Raw genomic sequence first — 24,151 nt, forward strand, 5'->3', positions numbered from 1 at the left:
TTACGCTATCTACCTGACAATTTCTTGTTAAGTTTTCCTTATTAAGTAGTTGTCCTTAATTGCTAAATTTTTATTCCGAAAAAACTTTTCCTCTCCCGAAATGCAATTCGTAAAAGTTTGCCATTCATCCGGATATAGTATATATAAATTCACCCATGTGCTTCGTTGATGTTGATCAGTTAGCTGATCGGCTTAAGCGAAGCAGGGTCGTTGTTTATTTATAGTATATTCAGGCCTGCTGATGATTACGTAAGTATGAAATCACTGTGATACAGGTCTATATATTTTTAAATGTCTTTCTTTCAAAAATTGCATTCGGTAGGATTAGTAATATTTTTGGTAGAAATGACTGATTGTCCCTCTTAGCGTATGGCGTGTATGTAGAATGCCTCCTGGCATGTATGTATAATGCCCTCTATATATAAATTAATATGTTCAATAAGAAATAATTATTTTCGAAATTTTTTCTCTTATGAGGTTTTTACGCTATCTACCTGACAATTTCTTGTTAAGTTTTCCTTATTAAGTAGTTGTCCTTAATTGCTAAATTTTTATTCCGAAAAAACTTTTCCTCTCCCGAAATGCAATTCGTAAAAGTTTGCCATTCATCCGGATATAGTATATATAAATTCCCACCCATGTGCTTCGTTGATGTTGAACAGTTAGCTGATCGGCTTAAGCGAAGCAGGGTCGTTGTTTATTATAGTATATTCAGGCCTGCTGATGATTACGTAAGTATGAAATCACTGTGATACAGGTCTATATATTTTTAAATGTCTTTCTTTGAAAAATTGCATTCGGTAGGATTAGTAATATTTTTGGTAGAAATGACTGATTGTCCCTCTTAGCGTATGGCGTGTATATGTAATGCCTCCTGGCATGTATGTATAATGCCCTCTATATATAATATATATATATATATATATTATATATATATATATACATATATATAATATATTATATATATATATATATATTATATCTATATATATTATATATATTATACATATATATGTATGATGTATGTATCTAGTAAGTTATAATTAAAGTTTCCAATACACCTGTCTTCTACAATAATCATTTAGAATATATATTTATGTACATATGTATAAATACATACCTGTGTGTGTGTGTGTGTGTGAAGGCACATGGTTCAGTGGTTAGAGTGTTGGGCTCACAATCATGAGTGAGTTCAATCCCTAGACCGGGCCGTGTGTTGTGTTCTTGAGCAAGACCCTTTATATCATGTTGCTTCAGTTCACTTAGCTGTAGAAATGAGTTGCAACATCACTGATGCCAAGCTGTATCGGCCTTTGCCTTTCCATTGGAGAACATCGGTGGCATGGAGGCTGATATGCACGGGCAAGTGCTGGTCTTCCATAAAAAACAACCTTGCCTAGACTTGTGCCTCAGAGGGGAACCTTCTAGGTGCAATCCCATAGTCATTCATGACCGAAGGGGTTCTTTATATATATATATATATCATCATCATCATCATCATCATCATCATCATCATCATCATCATTTAACGTCCGCTTTCCATGCTAGCATGGGTTGGACGGTTTTGACTGAGGGCTGGCGAGCCAGATGGCTGCACCAGGCTCCAATCTTGATCTGGCAGAGTTTCTACAGCTGGATGCCCTTCCTAACGCCAACCACTCCGAGAGTGTAGTGGGTGCTTTTTATGTGCTACCGGCATGGGGGCCAGTCAGGCGGTACTGGCAATGACCTCGCTCGAATCTTTTTACACGTGCCACCGGCACAGGTGCCAGTGAAGCGACGTTGGTAACAATCATGCTCGAATGGTGCCCTTGTACGTGCCACAGGTACAGAAGCCAGTTGGCTGCTTTAGCAACGATCACGCTCGGATGGTGCTCTTGGCACCCTACTAGCACAGGCATGAGTGCCAGTAAGGCGATGCTGGTAACGATCATACTTGAATAGCCGCTCTGTCAACGATCACACTCGTATGGTGCTCTTTGCACCCCGCTAGCACAAACGCCAGTCATCGAATTGATTTTGATTTGATTTTGATTTCACTTGCCTCAACAGGTTTTCGCAAGCAGAGTTTAGTGACCAAAGAAGGAAAAGGTATGCATAAGCAGGCTGGTTATGCTCCTGGCATAGGCCACAGGTTATGGTCTCATTTGGTTTGCTGGGTCTTCTCGAGCACAGCATATTTCCAAAAGTATATATATGTATATACATATATATACACACCATACATTGAATATCATGAAGAACTTTTCAATAAACATTAGTAGAAAAATAACTAAAACTTCATTTAATAAGGAAACTGGCTCTGAGAAGAAATGGCTTTAGTGATAAAATACATCCCACAACAAGGATGCTTGAAAAATCAGGAAAAGAAAAACAATACAATATAATCTCTCATCCTTTCAGTTTAAACATTAAAACCAATATTACAAGGTCCTTCTTAAACTTGATAAACAAACAGTGCCCAAATGACCATAAATTCCACTAAATTTTTAATACAACCTCAAAGTTAGTTATATCTGCACAGATTTCACCTCCTCCCTAGCCAGAATTACAGTACAAAGAGCTACATAACCCTCATTGCAAATACATTTAAATCCAGAGATATTCAACCTATGTACATTTTCAGACATGAAGAAAAAATCTACAACACCTTCAAAATACATTTGGAACTTAAAAGACAAAGGGTTGATTTCAACATCAAAATAGCAAATAGTCTATTTTATGTATGTATATATATATATATATACACACACATATATATGTACTTGTGTTCATCACTCACTGCATTCTCTTCCCCTTCCCTCTATCTCCCACACCTCTTTCACACTCTCATGAACTCTCTACTCACTTACCCTGTCCAACTCTATGTACCCCTCCACTTACATTCATTTCTCTGTGACTTGAGTGTACTCCCTGGTACAGCTTTATCACCATCTTCTCTCTCTCACTCCCCTGACTGGTGTAGCTATGTATCTCCTCTACAGCAAGATGCTTGCTTTTGTCCCTCTATTATCCATTAACCTCTGATCCCTAGGCACTAAGCCACTCCGCTCAGTATTATTTCCACCTCAGTTGAGGGGTTTTGTCTCACTGATACTGGTGCCATATAAAAATTTACCCATTACACTCTGCAAAGTGGTTGATATTAGGAAGGGTCTTCCAGCTGAAGAAACCATCCCAAAGCAGACTGTAGTGCTTGGTGCCTTCCTTTAGCCTGCCAGTTCCTGTCTAACTAGCATGGAAAACAGACATTAAATGACAAAGATATATGTGTATACAAACAGACTGATGCACAGACAAAGATTTCTCATTAATATTAGTTTAATATTATTGGAAATATCCTTCATCAGAAGATGAGTATAGTAATAGGAAAATATGATTAGTCACAGGAAAACAAATTCGTCCTCAACATCATCATTTAACATTTGTTTTAAAGCCACAAAACATTAGCTGAATCAAATCAAATATATTATACTAAAATGGTTTTATTACTCTTCAAAGGAATTAAAATCAAACTTGATTGCTAGGATTTTTAATAGAAAATAGCAATATTGAACTAGATGTAGCAAAGATTCATTCTGGAAGTCTCTGGTTCTGAGTATTTCTGATGATAGCGATCTTTTCTTATTTTTTTATCTTTTACTTGTTTCAGTCATTGGACTGCAGCCATGCTGGAGCACCAGCTTGAGGAATTTTAGTTGAACAAATCGACCGCAAAACTTGTTTTCTTTGTAAGCCTGGTCTTTCTTCTATTGGTGTCTATTGTTGAACTGCTAGGTTACAGGGATGTAAACACACTAACACTGGTTGTCAAGCAGTGGTAGGAGACAAACAGACACAAACACACACATACATATACATACATATATACAGCAGGCTTCTTTCAATTTCTGTCTATTAATCCATTCCCATGGTTTTGGTTGGCCTGACGCTATAGTAGAAGGCACTTACCCAAGATGCCACAGGGTGGGACTGAACCCAGAACCATGCAGTTGAGAAGCAAACTTCTTACCACATGACCATGCCTGCACCTATATATGATTGTGATAGTAGTGGTGGTGATGATGATGATGATGATGACGACGACGGCGATGTTGATGACAATGACAACAACAATGGTGATGATGATGATGAGGATGAGGATGATGATGACAATGATGAGACCTGAAGAGGGCAGGTCTCTGTCTAAGAAGACTTCTAACAGGTAACTCGACAGAGGAATAATGCACCTGGGAAGAGAAGTGTGTGACTTGTTTAAAGGTCTTGACATAGGATACTAGAGCAGAAAGTTCATTACAGTTATGACCATGAAATACTTATAGAAAAAGACATCATGAAGATACATTTCAATGAAGATATACATCAAGAGGAAATGGGTGCCCAGATTTTCTGGGTGAGTGACCTGGGTGCCAGATTTTCTGTGTGAGTGACCGGGGTGCTAGATTTTCTGGGTGAGTGACCTGGGTGCCAGACTTTCTGGGTGAGCGACCTGGGTGCCAGATTTTCTGGGTGAGTGACCTGGGTGCCCGATTTTCTGGGTGAGTGACCTGGGTGTCAGATTTTCTGGGTGAGTGACCTGGGAGCCAAATTTTCTGGGTAAGTGACCTGTGATAAACTGCTTTGCATTGTGAATAACAAATAGTACAAACCTCATCCATTTTGTTGGCATCTGCAACTATTTCAACTGCTTCACTCCCAAACCCATTTTGGAATACAACAATTCGAATATTCTTTTTCACTGTTAAAGCTCTGAAATGACAAACATCAAACCTAAATAAACTGCAGGAACAGAATTAAATCAAGTTAAGGTTCATGATTCAATTTGTAGGTCAGAAACTGATTAAATCTAAAGAATCATGTTTAATGGCAGAAAAAGATGCACTCTGGTTGCAGCAGCACATATTCAGCACCAGGGACAAAATTAGGTTATAAGAGGCCCAACATTGTATATAGGACCAATTGGATGTTGAGATTTTGTGGGGGAGAAAAAGTGCTCACTAAGCTATGGCCAGCCTGAGACTATAGTAGAAGACACTTGCCCAAGTGTCCACACAGTAGGACTGAACCCAGAACCATGTTTTGTGGAAGCCAACTTCTTACCACAGAGACATGCCTGTGCCAGTATGAATGGGCTGTTGGAGACCAATAAGGAAAAGTATCATTTTGCTTTATTCTCATTCATTATTGGTAGAAAAGTTAGAACATCAGACAAAATGCAAAATGGTGCTTGTTCTGGATCTTTACTTTCAGAGTTCCATTCTCATCAGGGCAAGTGACCTGGGTGCTAGATTTTCTGGGTGACCTGGGTGCCAGATTTTCTGGGTGAGTGACTTGGGTGCCAGATTTTCTGGGTAAGTGACCTGTGATAAACTTCTGAAGACAATAAAATAAAGGGCCTATAAAATACTGAGATCAACTAAATCAACAAACTCCTATCCCAACATTTTACCTCTTGTGCATTATATAATAAATAAAATCATCACCATCATCGTTATTGTCATTAAGGTGATGAGCTGACGAATTGTTAACATCAGGGCTGTGGAGTCAGAGTCATGGAGTCAGAGTCGTGGAGTCGGAGTCGTGGAGTCAGAGTTGGAAACAATTAAGGGGTAGCTAGAGTCGGAGTTGGAGTCGGTAAAACTAAATAGACTCTGACTCAGACTCACAATGTTTTTTATTCTTTAATATAAACCAGTTATAACATATAGGCTTATTCAAAGTACAAGCGTATGCATATGCTTTATGAGATATGTAGACCAGAATCACTTTAATTACATAAAGAGGAGTCATAGTCGGAGGTGCCAATAGTAGAGGAGTCAGAGTCAAAGTTTTTTGTTTCAACTCCACAGCATGGCAGACAAAATGCTTCGTAGTATTTCGTCAATCTTTATGTTTTGCATTCAAATTCCTCCTAGGTTGACTTTGCCTTTCATCTATTCGGAATCAATGAAAAATGTACCAGCGAAACATTTGGGTCAATGTTATCGACTTTCCCCTCCTCCAAAATTTCAGGCCTTGCACCTATAGTAGAAAGGATCGTTATCATCATTGTTATTATTGCCTTTGCACAGCTTCTAACACTGGCGATGTACTACAGTGTCAGCTGTTCACTACCAGTGAACTAAGGTAACACCCCTTATCTGGAGTATTCAAGCGGTTCCAAGCAGCGCTGTTTTCTGCAAGTGCTCCACCCTTATTGTAGCCCCTATTTGTTCCACGTACTTCACGAGATTTTTGCTCACTGTTCCCAGCGCTCCAACAATTACTGGTACTATTACCACCTTTTTCATCAACCACAACTGCTTAACCCCCCACCCCCAAGCTAACCTGTCGTATCTATCGACTTTTCTTTCTTCCTTATCGCATACCTTGTTGTCAGCTATAACCACCACCACCACCACCACCATATATATACACATGCATGTACGTGCATGTGTATATGTATGCATACATATATATATATGCACACAAACACACACATGCATATATGTATCTATGTAAGTATTATGTGTATACACACATACACACACACACCTATATACCCATGCAAGCATGAAAAATTAGACATTAGAATTATACATACATACACACACACACACATATATATATACACACACATATATACCCACACACCCACATATATATATACATGCATGCACACATATATACATACATACACTTATGCATACATATATACATACACACACATATGTACACATACTTGTGTGTGAACACGAACACACATACACACACACTAACTCCATTTTACTGAGACAGTATACAAAATTACAATGTGAAGAAGATACATAGTTGATTTGAAATGATAGCCAAACCATACGAGTTGTTTTATTGATGTAATCTTATACACAACTTGTTGACATTTCACCAATATCTTATCCAGGTTTGCAAAGAGTTTGGGAAATTATTTTGACATTTTATTGACTGATAAAATTTTTACAGAATCTCAATGAACAGTTTTAGTCAAATCTAAATATTTGTCTCTTAAATGAATAGAATTTTGTTTGGTATGCAAACTAGAGCTCTGAGAGCAGTGATTTTACAATCAGTTTTGAAGTCAATACCTTCAATTAGTTTGTTTTCATTATAGCATTCATTCATCCATCTTCAATGCCCATTATTTCTGGATGAGCCATGGGAGCAGAGTCCTCAGGCACCTTCTCCATAGAGTCCTATCAGAAACAACCATTATACTCTCTGCCTGGATTCCCAAAAATGACCAACTGAATCTATGGATATTATATAAAAGTACAATTCACTGAACTACTGTAGTCATACTACATAAATACTCTACTAGTCATACTATCCATCCATCCGTTTTTGCTGCCAACTATTCCTGTGAGGGTTATAGAAGGTAGTGTCCTCAGTTCCCTCCTCCATAGGGCCCTATTAGAAGCAACTGCCATTTCAGCTTCCAGCTGGATTCCAAAGCCTGATCAGCTAGGACTATGGATATTATCCAATCATTTTGTTTTTAGTCTACATCTTGTTCTCTTGACAGTTGGCTTGAAAAATGTCTTGTGATTCTTTCTTCTGCCATTCTAATAACATATTTGCAGTACTGAAGCTGTGATCTTTCGGTGTGAAGAAGTAATGGCTTCAACTTGGAGAGATTCTTTATTCCAGAGATCTTTCAGAAGAATGCTAATCTCAATTGTATTCTTTCAGTCATTATTCAACATAGTCATTACTCAACATTCACGACTGTAGGAGAGGATCAAATGAAAAAAATTACGGCAGCAAAGAGATTCCATTTCAAAATGTTGAGTGGACAAGTAGCTTGCTTTGCAGTCATGTGGTTTCTGGTCCAGTCCCACAATGTGGCACCTTGGGCAAGTGTCTTCTACTATAATTCCAGGCTGATCAATGCCTTGTGAGTGAATTTGATAGACTGGAACTGTGTGGAAACCCAGTGTGTGTGCGAGGCACATGTTATTTCATGTGTGTGTGTGTGCGCATGCATGAGTTTGTTCTCACCACTGAGTGATAATCAGTATAGGTTTGTTTACATCCCCCAAACTTAGCGGTTTTGCAAAAGTCACTACTAGGATATGTACCAAACTTAAAAGCATCAAGCACTGGGACTGATTTGTTCAACTAAAACCCTTCCAGTTGGTTCCCTTTCCTGCCACAGTCCAATGACCAAAACAAGTAAGACATAAAAGAAGGCACTTCTCACAATGTCCTAATGTGCCAAGGGGCACCATTTTCCAACCACTGCTCTAGCATATATTATGCTGGTAAATCATGAATGAATGCTTCCATCTGCTACCCTGGGTATAAAACATCTCTCAACATAAAGTACATCAGAATATCTCAAAGGCAACAAGTCAAACAACTCAAAACCCTTCCTGACCATTTAACGTCCATTAGAAGTAAGACGACAGATCCTAAAAGACTAGTCAACCAATAGATAATTCGATCTCTACAGTTAACTTGGCTGATAGATTAGTTATATCTCAAGTGAAAGCTTTCTGGCTTAAATTCTACCATTGATCTATTTAACTCTGTTTGTTATAAATAAGTTTACATCAAAGAAAAACAACTCATCTCATTACACTGACTTAATCCAGACAAATTCTCAATTCTGTTATGAAGTAAAATTCCGTTTTCTGTCAAACACAATCTATATAAAAGGATTATGTCTATAATAGTCTTGTGCAGGTTTAATGTTTTTGGTTGAGGACAGGCATGTGTGTGTGTGTTTGTGCAAGAGTGTGTGTGTGCACATGCACACGTGTGTGAAGTTGTGAGTAGGATGAGGATATTTTCAGAATGTTCTTATTCTTCAAATATTTATGCATTCTTCATCGCTTCTCTTGTGTGTCTGATTATCCTTTGGCAGGTGTGGTTAAGGTTGAAGCATGGATGTGTAGTAAGAATTTAGCTTCACAACCACATGGTTTCTGGTTCACTCCCACTGCAAGGTACCAGGCCAACAAATGCCTTGTAAGTGGTTTCAATAGATGGCAACTGAAAAAATCCTGTTGCGTATATATGGGGGGGGGGCATCCAACTGTAGAAACTCTGCTCCAATCTTGATTTGGCAGAGTTTCTACAGCTGGATGCCCTTCCTGGTTGGCGTTAGAAAGGGCATCCAGCTGTAGAAACTCTGCCAGATCAAGATTGGAGCCTGATGCAGCCATCTGGCTTGCCAGCCCTCAGTCAAAATAGTCCAACCCATGCTAGCATGGAAAGCGAACGTTAAACAATGATGATGATGATGATGATATATATAAATGCGTGTGTGTATATATATATATATGTATGTATGTATGTATGTATGTATATGTATATATATATATGAAAGAAGGTTTGAAAATGCAATGGACTTTTTAGAAATGTTTATTGACTTGACCAGTTTCACTTTTTTAGAAAAAGATTGTCAAAAGCAAAATGTAAAGCTTTGTATAAGCTTTGTTGTGTTAAGTACTGGTTGTCACAAAAGTATTAAAATACATATATACATTCTTTGATAATAATAAGAAAATTTTAAAAACAGTTTACAAGAAACTATTTAAGAAAGTATTCAAGTACAGGACTACAATAAGTATTTTGAGTTCAATGAAAATCATGCTTGTTTGGTAGTATATATATATACAGAAGAATTTACAAAAAATTAGAGAGAAATAATTAACCTCTGTGTCTGACATTTTCTGTCTTGTACACACACACACACACACACATATATATACATACACATATACATACATATATATATGTATAAATATGTATATATACATATACATATATATATAAATATATATATATATTACATATACATATAATAAAATACTATTTTCTTATATATTCACCCACGTGCTTTACCATACTTTCTTATATACATATATATATATATATAATATATATATATATATATATTATATACAATTGCAGCGTGGAAGGTGTTTGTAAGCCATTTAAGAAACACACAAAAGCCGTTCGATTCACTTCAACATTTAAGTTTAATTTGTCAAAATATTTTCGTCGCTAAAATCCGCGACCTGTTCACTGACAAAAATATATGTAAATGTCAAATGATGAAAATGAGTGCTCAACATCGCATTTGTGGATATGATTTCTTTATTTGTGAATTAAGGCTACCAACGGTTTCATGTTAAGAAAAGTAGGAAAATATCCTAGGTGTCTTAACAATTTTTCAAGCCAATCACATGGAGAAAGGTGTTCACCTCCATTTTGGAAAACACAGCCTCATATACATAACTATAGTTCAAGTTTACAGAAAACAGAAGATGAAGACAGGTGAAGGAACAACAAATAGGTGTATTAGTTTCACAGTCAGGAAGAATAGAAAAGACTTTGATGTTTCGAGCTAATGCTCTTTGATATATATATATATGTAATCATCATCATCATCATTTAACATCCGTGTTCCATACTAACATACATATACATATCCATATATATCTCTAGAGAACAATTCTTAGTGGTAAGACCATAACTGATCTTCTTCTAGCATTAGGGTGTCCACATAGTGGTAATCCCTCTTATATGTATATAATACTTTTTACTGAACCTCAGCTTTTTAATATGCTAGACCACAGGTGTTAAATTGATGTTATCAAATTAATATCGAATTTTTCACCCTCATTTTAATTCTTTTATATATATATATATTCTTTTATTTGTTTCAGTCATTTGACTGCTGGAGCACCAACTTTAGTTGAACAAATCGTCCCCAGGACTTATTTTTTGTAAGCCTAGTACTTGTTCTTTCAGTCACTTTTGCCAAAGCGCTAAGTTACAGGGACGTAAACACGCCAACATCAGTTGTCAAGCGATGTTGGGGGTACAAACACAAACACATACATACCTACATACATATATATACGACAGGCTTCCTTCAGTTTCCGTCTACCAAATCCACTCACAAGGTTTCGGTTGGCCAAGGCTATAGTAGAGGACACTTGCCCAAGGTGCCATGCAGTGGGACTGAACCTGGAACCATGTGGTTGGTAAGCAAGCTACTTACCACACAGCCATGTCTACGCCTATATATATATATATATTATTATATATATATATATATATATATATATATAATAATATATATATATATATATATATATATATATATATATATATATATAATGTATATATATATATGTATATATATGTATGTATATATATTATATATATATATAATATATAATATATATAATATATATATATATATAGTATATATATATATATATATGTATATATATATATATATATATTATATATAATATATATATATATATATATATATGTATATATATATATATTAATATATATATATATATATTATATATATATATATATATATATATATATATATATGTATATATATATATATATATACACTGGCAACGACCATGCTCGAATATTGTTTTTCATGTGCTGATAAGGCGATGCTGGCAATGATCACACTCAAATGGTGCTTTTTACATGCCATCGGCACAGGAGCAAATCCGTGGCGCTGGCAACGATCAAGCTCGGATAGTGCCTTTAACGTTCAACTGGCCCAAGTGCCAATCAGGTGGTACTGTCATCGACCACATCAGCAATTGTACAGATATGCATATGTCTGTGTTATGTTGTGCTTCTTCTCCCTCCACCTCTTGGCAACTGGAGTTGGTTTGTTTACATCCCCGTAATTTAGAGGTTCAGCAAAAAAAGAAAAACAATAAAAGAAGTACCCAATTTTAAAAAATGAAACAGGTCTTGATTTGTTTGACTAAAACATTTAAGGTGTTGCCCCAGCATGGTCACAGTCAAATCAATGACTGAAACAAGTAAAAGATAAAAGCATCTGTTACCTCATTCTGTTAGAAAGAGCATTTCTCCTTTTCTTTTTCTTTCTTGCTGGTAAATTAATACCAAATGAAGTCCATACAAGGTTTTTTTGGTCAAACAAACTTTCTGCAAAGATCATAAACAAAAACACCATAATTAATCAATTTTTTTTACATCTGATTTTAGGTGAGGGTCATGTATGGAGGTATGTTCTGTTATAGTGCATTGCAGCATCCACCACTTATTGCTAATTCCCTACATCTGGCTGATGATGCTTTTGCTCCACTCAGGTGACAACCTGCCAACCCATGGGTCTGTTTTGGTAGCTGTTGTTGGTGAGGGTTTTATGAGGCTGGAGAGCAAATCCTACTGCAACATCTTTTAATAGCCTTTTTACAACAAGCAGAGCAAATGCTGGGTTTATTCTTAGACATGCTGGGCCAACACTCAGTGATGATACATTTCATTTACTTTACATCACAATTTTTGAACCATAGCCATACTGATAATAGTTTTCTAATTAGGCAAACAACTGGTTCGTTACATTTCAGACAATCGGTGTGACTTGACACCCTTGGTGCATCATTCAAAGGCTAAAACAAAGCAAAGCACATTGTAACCAGCAATGTATAACAACATCCAATAGTCTCTTCAATACTGTGATACAGTGATACACACACACACACACATATATTGTTTGTTTCTTCTTGAGCCACACCTGGCTCATAAGGGCCGGTTTCCTGATTTCCTTGGCATATAGGTTCCCCACCTGGACGGTACGCCGGTCCGTCGCAGGTGAGCTGCAAGATGCAGGAGGAAAGACTGAGAGAAAGTTGTGGTGAAAGAGTCAGCAGAAGTTCGCCATTACCTTCTGCCAGAGCCTAATGGAGGTTAGGTGTTTCGCTCATAAACACACACATCGCCAGGTCTGAGATTCGAACTCATAATCACTTGACCGCGAGTCCACTGCTCTAACCACTAGGCCATGTGCCTCCACACACATATATGTATACACACACACATATATACCTACAGACATACATACACACACACACACAAATGTGTGTGCGTGTGTGTAAAATAAATAGTTAAGGCAGTTTATTTATGAAACACTTTACAAGTCTCTTTCTTAATTTTGGAGAAGTTCTCTGCAATATTTCTTGTATTGATTCTTCAGGGAGTAAATAAATATTGATGAATTATAGTTTATTCTACTGCCAACATTCCCTTCAGTATTTTAAGCAATTTTCATAAAGATATCGATTCAATTTTCTGGCACAAACAGTAAACCACCAACCTAGACTCTTTACAATATTTTTAGCTCAACCCTTAGCATTTTCGTTCAAATTCTGCCAGCAACGAGCTTCAGTCCTCTGACTGACATTAATAAAATAAATACAAGTTGTTGCTTAACTCTGATAGTCCAACCATGACCACCTAATATTTTTATATATGTCAGAGAGATGCAGACATGGCTGTGTGGTTAGAGAACCTTGCTTCCTAACCATGCGGTTTGACTATCAGCCCCACTCTGCATCATCTTGGGCAAGTGTCTTTCACTACAGCTCTAGGCCAACCAGTGATTTGAGAGTGAATTTGGTAGATGGAAACTGAAAGAAGCCCATCTAATGTATGTGTGTATGTGCATGTTCTTTGTGTCTGTGTTTGTTAGCTCCCCACCATGCCAATTGACAACTGATGGTGTAGGTTTGTTTATATCCCTTTAACTTAATAGTTCAGCAAAATGAACTGATAGAATAAGTACCAGACTTTAAAAACAGCATAAGAATCAATTTCTTTGATTAAACCCATCAAGGTGGTGCTCCAGTATGGCCACAGTGAAAATTACTGAAACAAGGTAGAAGACAAGTTGTTATTTAGCCCTGGCAGTCCAGCAGTGACTGTTTTATATTTCTTGTACCTAAGAGTAGGAAGGACTAAACTGAATGACAAATTGGACAGTGTCCAACATGTCCTTCTTTTTTAACAAGAGAAGGGTGAGATTTAATGAAATTTAGCTGCTAAATTGAGCAATAGACGTCTGGCTAGAAAAATTGTTAACACATCAAACAAAATTCCAAACAGCATTTCTTCCAACACTTTATGATCAGAATTGAAATCCTGTTGTGAAATCATCTTTGCCTTTTGTCCCTTTTGGGGTTTGATAAAATAAAGTACCAATCAAGTACTGGCATCAATGAAATCGACTTAACCCCTTCTTTCAAAACTGTTGGCCTTGACCTTCTGCAAGGGACCAATGTCCTGATCAAGGGGAATGATGTGAACTTAGACACTTATCCACCATGGTATCCAGGTTAACTGGTCTTATGAGTCCTGGGGCTTGAAAAACAATTAAACTTTAAGCAATAGTGTAACGACTCATTTATTAAGTCATTAAACATAACTAATGAACTGAGCTCAATTCAATCAACTATGTCCCAATATTAGAAATTATTAGTTTTATTATTATTATTTTGTTAATGCCTGCTAATTAACTTAGCAGGTATTTTATCTTGCTGTTTGGCAACAACAAGCCTCCTAAAGTCTCAAGAATCTGTCTTAGGATTCTTGTAGAATATAAGATGGTACCTTTCTGATATTTATCGTTGTTGTTGCTGTTGTTATTATTAAAGTGGCAATCATTATTAAGGCAGATTCGGTGGCAGTGGCAGTGTCATCATCATCAAGCTTCAAAGGGATTGAAGTTTTAAGGTAAGGAGTTCGTCAACCATCCAAGGGATTGACTAACCCCTTGCCTTAAAACTGCTGCTTTTCTGCCTAAATCCGGAATAATTATTTGCAACCTGGCAAAAATCATTAGAGTTTTGGAAAAAGTGCTTTATCTTTCATCTTTTACTGGTCTCAGTCATTAGACTGTGGCCATGCTGGAGCACTGCCTTGAAGAATTTATAATCAAATGAATCGACTCCAGCGCTTATTTTTTTTAAAGCCTGGTACGTATTTTATTGGTTTCTTTTGCCAAACTGCTAAGTTATAGGGATGTAAACACATTAACACTGGTTGATAAGTGGTGGTGAGGGACAAACACGGACACAAAGACACACACACAAATGTGTGTGTGTGTGAGAGAGAGAGAGTGTTTTTATATATATATATATAAATTAGGCAGAGGTGGAGAAAATTTTTGATCAACAAACAAATTGACTACCATCGGTTATTTTTTTAATACAAAACTTTAACATTGCTAACAGTTTTGTATTAAAAAAAATAAAATAACCAATGATAGTCAATTTGTTTGTTGGTTAAAAATTTTCTCCATTTTCTGCTTAATTTAAATTTGATTCCTGATAAACTCTTGTTTATTTTATAATTGCCTGTATCCTATGAGCATAGTATGCTTGCATATCCATGCCCAGAGTTAACACAGGTAATTTATACCGGTTGTAATAATGGATATTCTTATCCCTTAGGTGGTTATTCCAACCACTAACTCTACTTACCTATATATATATATGTGTGTGTGTGTGTGTGTGTGTGTGTGTGTGTATGTATATACGATGAGCTTCTTTCAGTTTCTATTTACCAAATCCCCTCACAAGGATTTGGTTGGCCTGAAGCTATAGCAGAAGAGACTTGTAGTATTTGTTTCAGATCTTTATATAACATATTAAATTCAAAGTAATTTAGAAGAAGAAAAAAAACAAATTAATCCTTACTTTTATTTTTATTTTGAGGATTTTGAAATGCTTCACCCATTGAAACATAAATAGCAGCTTCTTTTGGAATATCTTCGGGGCTGTATACTTTGGTTCCATCTTCAAGATAAATTATTCGAGCAGCAAAGGGCAATTGCAGCTTTTTTGTACACAATTCCAGTAACTGGTAAACACAAACAAGCAAAATTAAATAAAACTAAACAATCAACTAATAAAACAAATTAAAATTATAAAATATTCGTCGGCCAAAGATTCCAAATTACACCTGAATATAAGGACAGGTGGAATAGCAATTGTTATCATATGTCCACATGATGGCTGTCCACTCATGACTGAGGAAACCATTACTAACCTTTAGGAACATTGTGCTCAAGACTACCTTATACCTTACACTTGTGGCTCCATTGGTGACTAACAAGTCCCTGCATTTGACAAACATACACGACTGCAAACATTACAGACCAAGCTTTTCCCATTCATTACACTAGCAGAACATTTTCGAGCAGCACGCTTAAATTCTTTATGAAGAATATGTGCTCTTTCTAAGATATCGATTACCTCCTTTACCTCTCTCCTCCATCCGTGGTGATGACAAGCATTGCTCTCTCAGTCAGCTTCCTGCATTTCACAGGCCTTTAATGAGAGCTTTACACAGTCCTTAAATCGCAGTCATGGCTTCTGATGGGGTCGCTTTCACTAACAAGTTTCCCATGTAGCATCTGTTTAGGGATCCTGCTATCATTCATTTTAACAAGTTGTCCAGTTTAACATAACCAGTGTTTATGCATCATTGCCTCAATACTCAGGATATTGACTCTCCTCAGGATTTGTGTATCTGGAGTTTTTAAGGCCCAGCCAACATTCAGAATGTGTCTCAGACATCTCTGATGGAAGTGTTCAATGACCTTAACATGATGTTTGTAAAGGGTCCACATCTCACATGAGTAAAGGAGTGATGTCAGTACACATGCATGGTACACAGCAATTGTATGCATGTAAACCAATCTTACATACAAAGAATGTCATGACCTGAATGTGATATGTCTGTTTACATCTTTACTTCCATTTCTGACTGAATCCTAAACAATAACAAAAACCCCTACATCAAACCAAAATAAATCTCTTCACCATGTCTTTCTATCAATGCACATCATACAAACACATAATTTCCTCTGTAACCCCCTTCCCATATAACCCTAATTAGTCACAACATCTAATTATCATTTGCATTACCTCTACCTACCCAAAAACAACATATATAAAGACAAAAAGAATCATCTGATGAAAACAGGCAATTTGAAACTGGAATGACACTATCAACCTTTTCCTTGTGAGGCCTACTGTTTCCATTGGTTCAGGCATGGCTGTGTGGTTAAAAAGCTCACTTTTCAACCAGGTGGTTTCAAGTTCATGACAGTTTGGATAAGTGTTTTCTGCTATAGCCCTGGGTTGGCTAATACCTTGCAAGTGAGACAGAAATTGTGAGATAGTCCATCATGTTTATGCATCTGTCTGTGTTTGTTCTCACCTCCATTTGCAGTTGATTTGTTAAGCTAAACCCTTCAAGGCAGTGCCCCAGTATGGCCACAGTCCACTGACTAAAACAATATACACACACACATATATGCATGCAAATATATGCACATATATACACAAGCAAATTCACACACACACACACATATATATGTATAGAATACATGTATAGAATACATATGTATAGAATTCAACATGTATAGAATACACATGTATAGAATACAACATGTATAGAATACACATGGATAGAATAGAATACAGCATGTACAGAATACACATGTATAAAATACACATGTATAGAATACACATGGATAGAATACAACATGTATAGAATACACACATATAGAATACAACATGTGTAGAATATAGCATATATAGAATACACATGTATAGAATACAACTGGCTTCTGTACAGTAACTATGAATCCAATTCCACTCGAAATATATTGGTCAACTCAAAACTCTTGTAGAAGACACTTAACCAAGTTGCCATCACATGACAGAATCATAAGTGAAGCAACATGAACGCAAAGTGAACTTTTTAACACCCAGCCCTTCATGTGCCCATTAATAAATCAATAATCCCAATATCACTTACCATTGGCAGGTCTGGTGCAGCAACTCTAGTAAAAACATTGCAGTCCCCATTTCTGTAAGCCTTCACCACTATTATAGGGGGTTGTCTTCTGATACAGCTCTGTGAAGTTTTGGGCGGTTTTTCTGCAATAGAAGATATACAGGCTTAAGTCAGTGATTGGTTCCAAGACAAACAACTTACCTCAGAAAAGGACATAACACATAAAACATTTTTTTAAATTGCTATTTCATATTTGTTTCAATAAATGGTTTGTATATATTTTCAAAGGCATTTTATTTCATTTTTCTCTTCAGGATTGGTTTGTAGGTATTTTTGTAGAAGTCTTGCTTTTAAATATGAACACCTATGTTAGTGTCACATAAAAAGCTGCTGTGCTGGTGCCATGTAAAAGCTCCCGTGTTGGTGCCACATATGAAGCACCTGTAATGGTGTCACATACAAAAGCACCCATTCCGGTGCCGCATACAAAGCACCCATGCTGGTGCCACGTACAAAATATCGAGTACACTCTGTAAAGTGGTTAACATTGGGAAGGGCATCCATCTGTAGAAACCATGCCAAAGCAGATAACCAGAGCCTGATGTTGCTTTCCAGCTTGCTAACTCCTCTCCGACCATTCAACCCATGCCAACATGGAGAATGAAGATCAAATGATGGTGGTGATGGTGGTGGTGGTGGTGGTGGTGGTGATTGTTGAGACAGACAGAAAGTTGGAGAAAACGACTAACATTTTTTCTCCTTAGTTGTTTAAAAAACATCATCCAATGTCCAAAAAGCCACAACTCAAAGCAACAGAAGTTCACGTATGCCTGCATTGCATTCCTCCTGCAAGAATGCAGATTTAAATCAATCTTCACAGGATTTAAACCCAGGAACACCTAGAGACACAATAAATATTGTAAAGCACTTAGGCTGGCATTTCTTATTTCAGTCTTCTGGCTGTTTTTATTGGTTTCTGTCATTAGACTGTGGCCATGCTGGGGCATTGTGTTCAAATGTTTTAGCTGATTATACTGGCCCCAGTATGTTTCGTTAGTCCTTATTTCTTCGGTTGTCTAAGATGTGAAATGCAAAGCGAATACAAACAGAAAGAGAGATAACTCAGTCATACATTAATGATGTTAAAATATTCTTACATCATCATCATCACCATCATCATCCTCATCACCATCATCCTCATCACCATCATCATTATCATCATCATCACCATCATCATCATCACCGTCATTATCCTCATCATCATCATCCTCATCGCCACCATCAACATCATCATCATTACCATCACCATCATCACCACCATCATCATAATCATCATCATCATCATCACGACGATCACCACCATCATCATCATCATCATCATCATCATCATCACCATCATCCTCATCATCACCATCATCCTCATCATCACCATCATCCTCATCGCCATCATCCTCATCACCATTATCATCATTATCACCATCATCATCACCGTCATTATCCTCATCATCATCATCCTCATCGCCACCATCAACATCATCATCATCATTATCACAATCACCATCATCACCACCATCATCATAATCATCCTCATCATCATCACGATAACCACCACCACCACCACCATCATCATCATCATCACTACCATCATCCTCATCTTTATCATCATCATTGTTTAATGTCTGATTTTCATACTGGCATGGGTTGGACGGCATGACAGGAGCTGGCAAAGCAAGGGTCCATACCAAGTTCGCATAGCATCATAGCATGCTTTGGGTTTGGTTTCAACAGCTTGATGCCCTTCTTAATGCCAACCACTATACAGAGTGTACTGGGTGCTTTTTTTTTATGTGGCACCAACACCATGCTGATACACACACACACACACACACAAAAGGTGGATGCTGGTGGACTCCCCTGTCACAAACAACATATGAGAGTTATGCAATTTCTTACTGAACAACCTGGACAAATGATTTGTTTTTGGTGATTAAATGTCTGTGCTGCTCATTAGCTCATTGCCTCCATCAAATAAATACCCACCGAATGGGTACGCGGGGTGCCACCCATCAGGTGTCGGAAGTGATCGCAAATCAACATGAGATGAAGTGTTTTGCTCATGAACACGACATACTGTCTTGTCCAAGAATTGAAACCGTGACTTTGCAATCATGAGCACAACACTCTAACCACTAGGTTGTAGGCCTTCATAACATACACACATACACACACATACACAACTCTCACACACTCACTTACACACAGACACTCACACACACTTACACACACACACTCACTCACATCCACCCACACACACAAACTCAAACTCACTCACTCACACACTTACACACACACACTCATTTTCTCACACACACACTAACACACACACACACACGCTCACTTTCTCTCTCTCTCACACACACACACTCACTCATTCTCACCACACACACACTTACACACAAACACTCACACACGCTCACTTTCTCTCTCACACACACTTTCACACATACACACTAACATACACACACACACACACTCACTTTCACACACACACAGAAACATACTCACACGCACAAACACACACACACTCACACACAAACATTCACACACATTTTCACACACACACATACACACACATTCACACATACACTCACACACACACACACACACAAGATAGACAGTGGAATCGACCCCCAAAAGATTAGAAACGTTCCACAAATCAAGAAAATATTTACCAATTCTGACCCCTTTGGTCGTCCTGTAAGGGTGATGGAGTGGATCAGCAAAATGGACTTCAGACAAACTTCTTCGTTTCATGGTTTATTTTTACCATATTGATCAGAACATGGAATTGAAATGGTAAGACATCAATGTAATTAATTAGTAACGCATAAACGAATGTACGAGGGGGATAAGCATAAAAGCAAACACACTCAAAGGAATAAATGATGGTAATGATGATAGTGATGGTAATGGTGATGATGATGATGGTGATGATAATGGTGAGGATTATGATGATGATAATGGTGATAATGATGATGATGATGATGACTGTAGCATTGTGGTGGTTAGAGTAACGAGGTGGCAGAATCGTTAGCGTGATGGACAAAATGCTAAGCAGCATTTTCTCTGGCTCTTCCCATTCTGAGTTCAAATCCTGCTGAGGTCAAGTTTGTCTTTCACACATTCAGGGATCAATAAAATAAAAGTCCAAGTCATGCACTGGGGTCAATGTAATCAATTTGTCCCCTTCCTTCAAAAATTACTGCAACAAACCAGCAACTCATTAAGGAGGGCTATTGTGATTTTAATAATAATAATAATAATGAAATTATTGTATACAGTGCTCAGGTGTACCACAACTTGTCAGAAAGTGCATATAAAGTACATGCAGTAATGTACAAATGTCTGGAAAGCGAACAATGTATGAGTCAGGTACATGCTTGTGTGTGTATGGAGGGGAGAAAATCAGGTGTAGTGTTGGTGAATCTCAGAAAGCATGGAAGTTTTGAAGGATGCAGTGTTCCGACAACTAACAACTGATGCCGGCACACTCCATGGAAACAGGCTAACTGATTTTATGAGTCCTAGGGATCAAGGAAGATAAAAAAGAAAAACATTATGGTGGTTGAAAGGCTGATGATGGGTAAAATGGTAAAAGAAGTGCAGGCAGTAAATTTGCAGAGTCAGTAACAGAGGAAGGAACCCATGGAAGAGGGAGACCCAAAAAGACATGGGATGAGGTGGTGAAGCATGACCTTCGAATGTTGGGCCTCACAGAGGCAATGGCGAAAAACCAAAACCTCTGGAGATATGCTGTGATTGAGAAGGCCCGGCAAGTAAAGCGAGATCACAGCTGTAGCCTACACCAGTGTCGCATAACCAGCATATTTAAAAAGTACCTTTGAATTGTCGGGCGACACACCATGCTTGAGGAGACCTATTGTGTCAAGTAAAATCAAAACTCAAAATCAAATGGAAATTGTAGTTGTGGCTGATGCTAGTGCTGCTTGACTGGCTCCCATGGTGGTAGAAGGTATAAAGTATCATCTGAATGTAGTCGATGCCAGCACCAACTGCCTCCTGTGCCGGTAGCACATAAAAGCACCATCTGAATGTGGCTGATGCTAGTGCCACCTAACTGGCTACCGTGCCGGTGGCACATAAAAATCACCCACTACACCCTCGGAGTGGTTGGTATTAGGAAGGGCATCCAGCTGTAGAAACATTGCCAGACCAGATTGGAGCCTGGTGCGGCCTCCTGGCTTGCCAGTCCCCAGTCAAACTGTCCAACCCATGCAAACATGGAAAACAGGCATTAAACAATGATGATGATGATGATGATGATTAGAGAATCAGCTGGATGGAGGTTCTCAAATAGGTGATGGAGGTGGTGGTGGTGGCTGTGGTGGATGTGAGTGTTGATGATAATGATGTTGATGATGCTAGATGTAGTGAATGACAGTAATAGCTTCAAAGAAAGGATGGACTTTGATGTTGACAGTAATGATGGTAACGAGGATGTCGAAAATTGACACAAGGCCAAACAGTTGTGGAGGAGCCATGAACTGGCCTCAGTACTCGATTGGTAATCTAGTTTATTAACCACCACTACCACCACTGCTACTGCTGCCCCCTGTCCCCAAAGGAATGAAAGGCAAAACTGACCAGGGAAAGATTTGAACTCAGAACGTGGATACTACTTAAGGTAATGTGATGTAGTATTAGGTTGTTCCAAAAATAACGGCCGATTTCAGAAACATAATTTTATTCTGGAAAAATTAACAATAAAAATGTTTTGATTAATCAAAGTATGAGCCATGAACATCTATGCATCTCTGCCATCGATCAACAAGATTATTTATGCCTCGTTCATAAAAACTTATTGGCTTTGATGCTAAGAAATCTTTGAAAACTGATTCCACCTCTGATTTGAACCTGAAAGTTTTATTGCTTAAAAACATGATTAAATGCTTTAAAAAATGGTGGTCAGTGGGTGAAGGATTAGGAGATTATATGGAGGATGAGGTAAAGTCTCATATCCCAAATCTGTGAGTTTCTGCAGCGTCATTCTTGCAACATGTGGCTTTACATTATTGTGGAGCAGAATTGGGCCATGCTGATTCACCAATGCAGATCTCATTTTTTGCAAGTGAGCATACATTTCAGTGAGTTGATTGCAGTAATCCTCTGCTGTAATGCTCTGATTGGCTTCCAAAAAGCTGTAATGGACAACACCAGTTGCAGACCACCAGACAGTCACCATAATCTTTGGCTTTGGGAAATGTTTGAGGGCTCATCACAATTAAGTCATAAAGGATCCACTTTTCGTCACAAGTGACTATTCAGTCAAGAAAAGGATCATTGGTGTTTCACAGAAAGAGCATCAAGTATACTTCAAAATGCCAAACTTTTTGATTTTCATTGAGCTCATTTGGTACCCATTATTGAGCTTTTTCACTTTACCAATCTTCTGCAGATTGCGTGAGACCATTGCAATACTGACACCAGGTACCTGAGACATTTCTCTGATGCTTTGACATGGGTTTTGTTCAACAATTGCTTTCAATTGTTCATTTTCAAGACTGCATGACTGCCCTCTACCTTCTTCATCTTCAAGGCTCTCATCACCACTACAGAATTTCTGAAACCACCTTCGTACTATGCAATCACTTGTGGACCCCTCTCCCTATGCTCTGTTGATATTGGCAGCAGTTTGGGAGGCATTGTGCCCAAGCTTGAACACATGCAAGAAAAATAAGCAAAGGTAATTTTTTGTCATGTTCATAATTAAGGGCGCCTATGCTTCAAGAATGTTTTGTCTCTGAAATAAGTAGAAAATTATTAAAGAGTATACATCAATTATTAGGTATGTTGAAATTCACCAAAAATATAATTAAAATACTATGATAAAATTGTGTTTCAAAACACAATACTTAGAGCAGCCATTATTTTCTGAAAAAACCTAATATTTACCTGTCAAAAAAATAAAACTATACCAACCTGTTACTTTTCACTGGTGCACTGGAAGGTCTCCGTCGAAGGCACTTTGAATTATCTGTCAATGTATTAATTAGATTCTTGTATACTGTGTTGCTACCTTGATCAGAAAATGGCTGGAGAGTTCTGCCCTGTGTTTGTGGTCTTTGTGACAAACGCTGTTTATAAGGGCTAAAGTCATATTTCAAAGATTCTGTTTCTCGGTACTTGGAAGAACCACATCTGAATTACAATGATGTAAGTTAAATTATTAAAACATACAAATTTCCCAAACCTGCCCTCTTTGTTTCTCACTCACTACATTCATTTCAAACCACCTGTTATTCTCCCTTCGCATCATTTTCTCATGTCTTGAGAAGTTCTGGTATTTAGCTTCCACCAGCTCTATCTTCTTTCCAGTTACTCCCACCCAGCCCTATACAATGCAGTGCATTCTATCATATTTTTAAGCCTCCCAGCACTTGGCATACAACCATCTCCCCACTTCTCAATATCCATCCCTATCCACATTTAGTCAAAGGGACATCTTGCTTTTCTCTGTTCTTTTCTT

The 24,151-nt window shown here is 37.6% G+C and overlaps 1 protein-coding gene across 3 annotated transcripts in view; it reads right to left on the reverse strand.

Annotated features, from left to right (window-relative positions):
* LOC115214434 (doublecortin domain-containing protein 1-like) overlaps positions 1-24,151 on the reverse strand; it is a 299,436-nt gene that overhangs the window by 223,689 nt on the left and 51,596 nt on the right. Inside the window, exons 3-8 of one of the 3 annotated variants that reach the window (XM_036504819.1) lie at positions 23,605-23,807; positions 20,337-20,407; positions 17,626-17,747; positions 15,495-15,657; positions 11,841-11,943; positions 4,650-4,749 (exon numbers count right to left, since the gene is read on the reverse strand). In XM_036504819.1, the coding sequence (XP_036360712.1) occupies positions 4,650-4,749; positions 11,841-11,943; positions 15,495-15,657; positions 17,626-17,747; positions 20,337-20,407; positions 23,605-23,807 (762 nt within the window). Of the gene's footprint in view, positions 1-4,649; positions 4,750-11,840; positions 11,944-15,494; positions 15,658-17,625; positions 17,748-20,336; positions 20,408-23,604; positions 23,824-24,151 lie in introns of those variants that run through there. The other 2 variants (XM_036504818.1, XM_036504820.1) reach the window with 2 other exon arrangements.

The sequence above is a fragment of the Octopus sinensis genome, linkage group LG7 (assembly GCF_006345805.1).
Source record: "Octopus sinensis linkage group LG7, ASM634580v1, whole genome shotgun sequence".
NCBI lineage: Eukaryota > Metazoa > Mollusca > Cephalopoda > Octopoda > Octopodidae > Octopus > Octopus sinensis.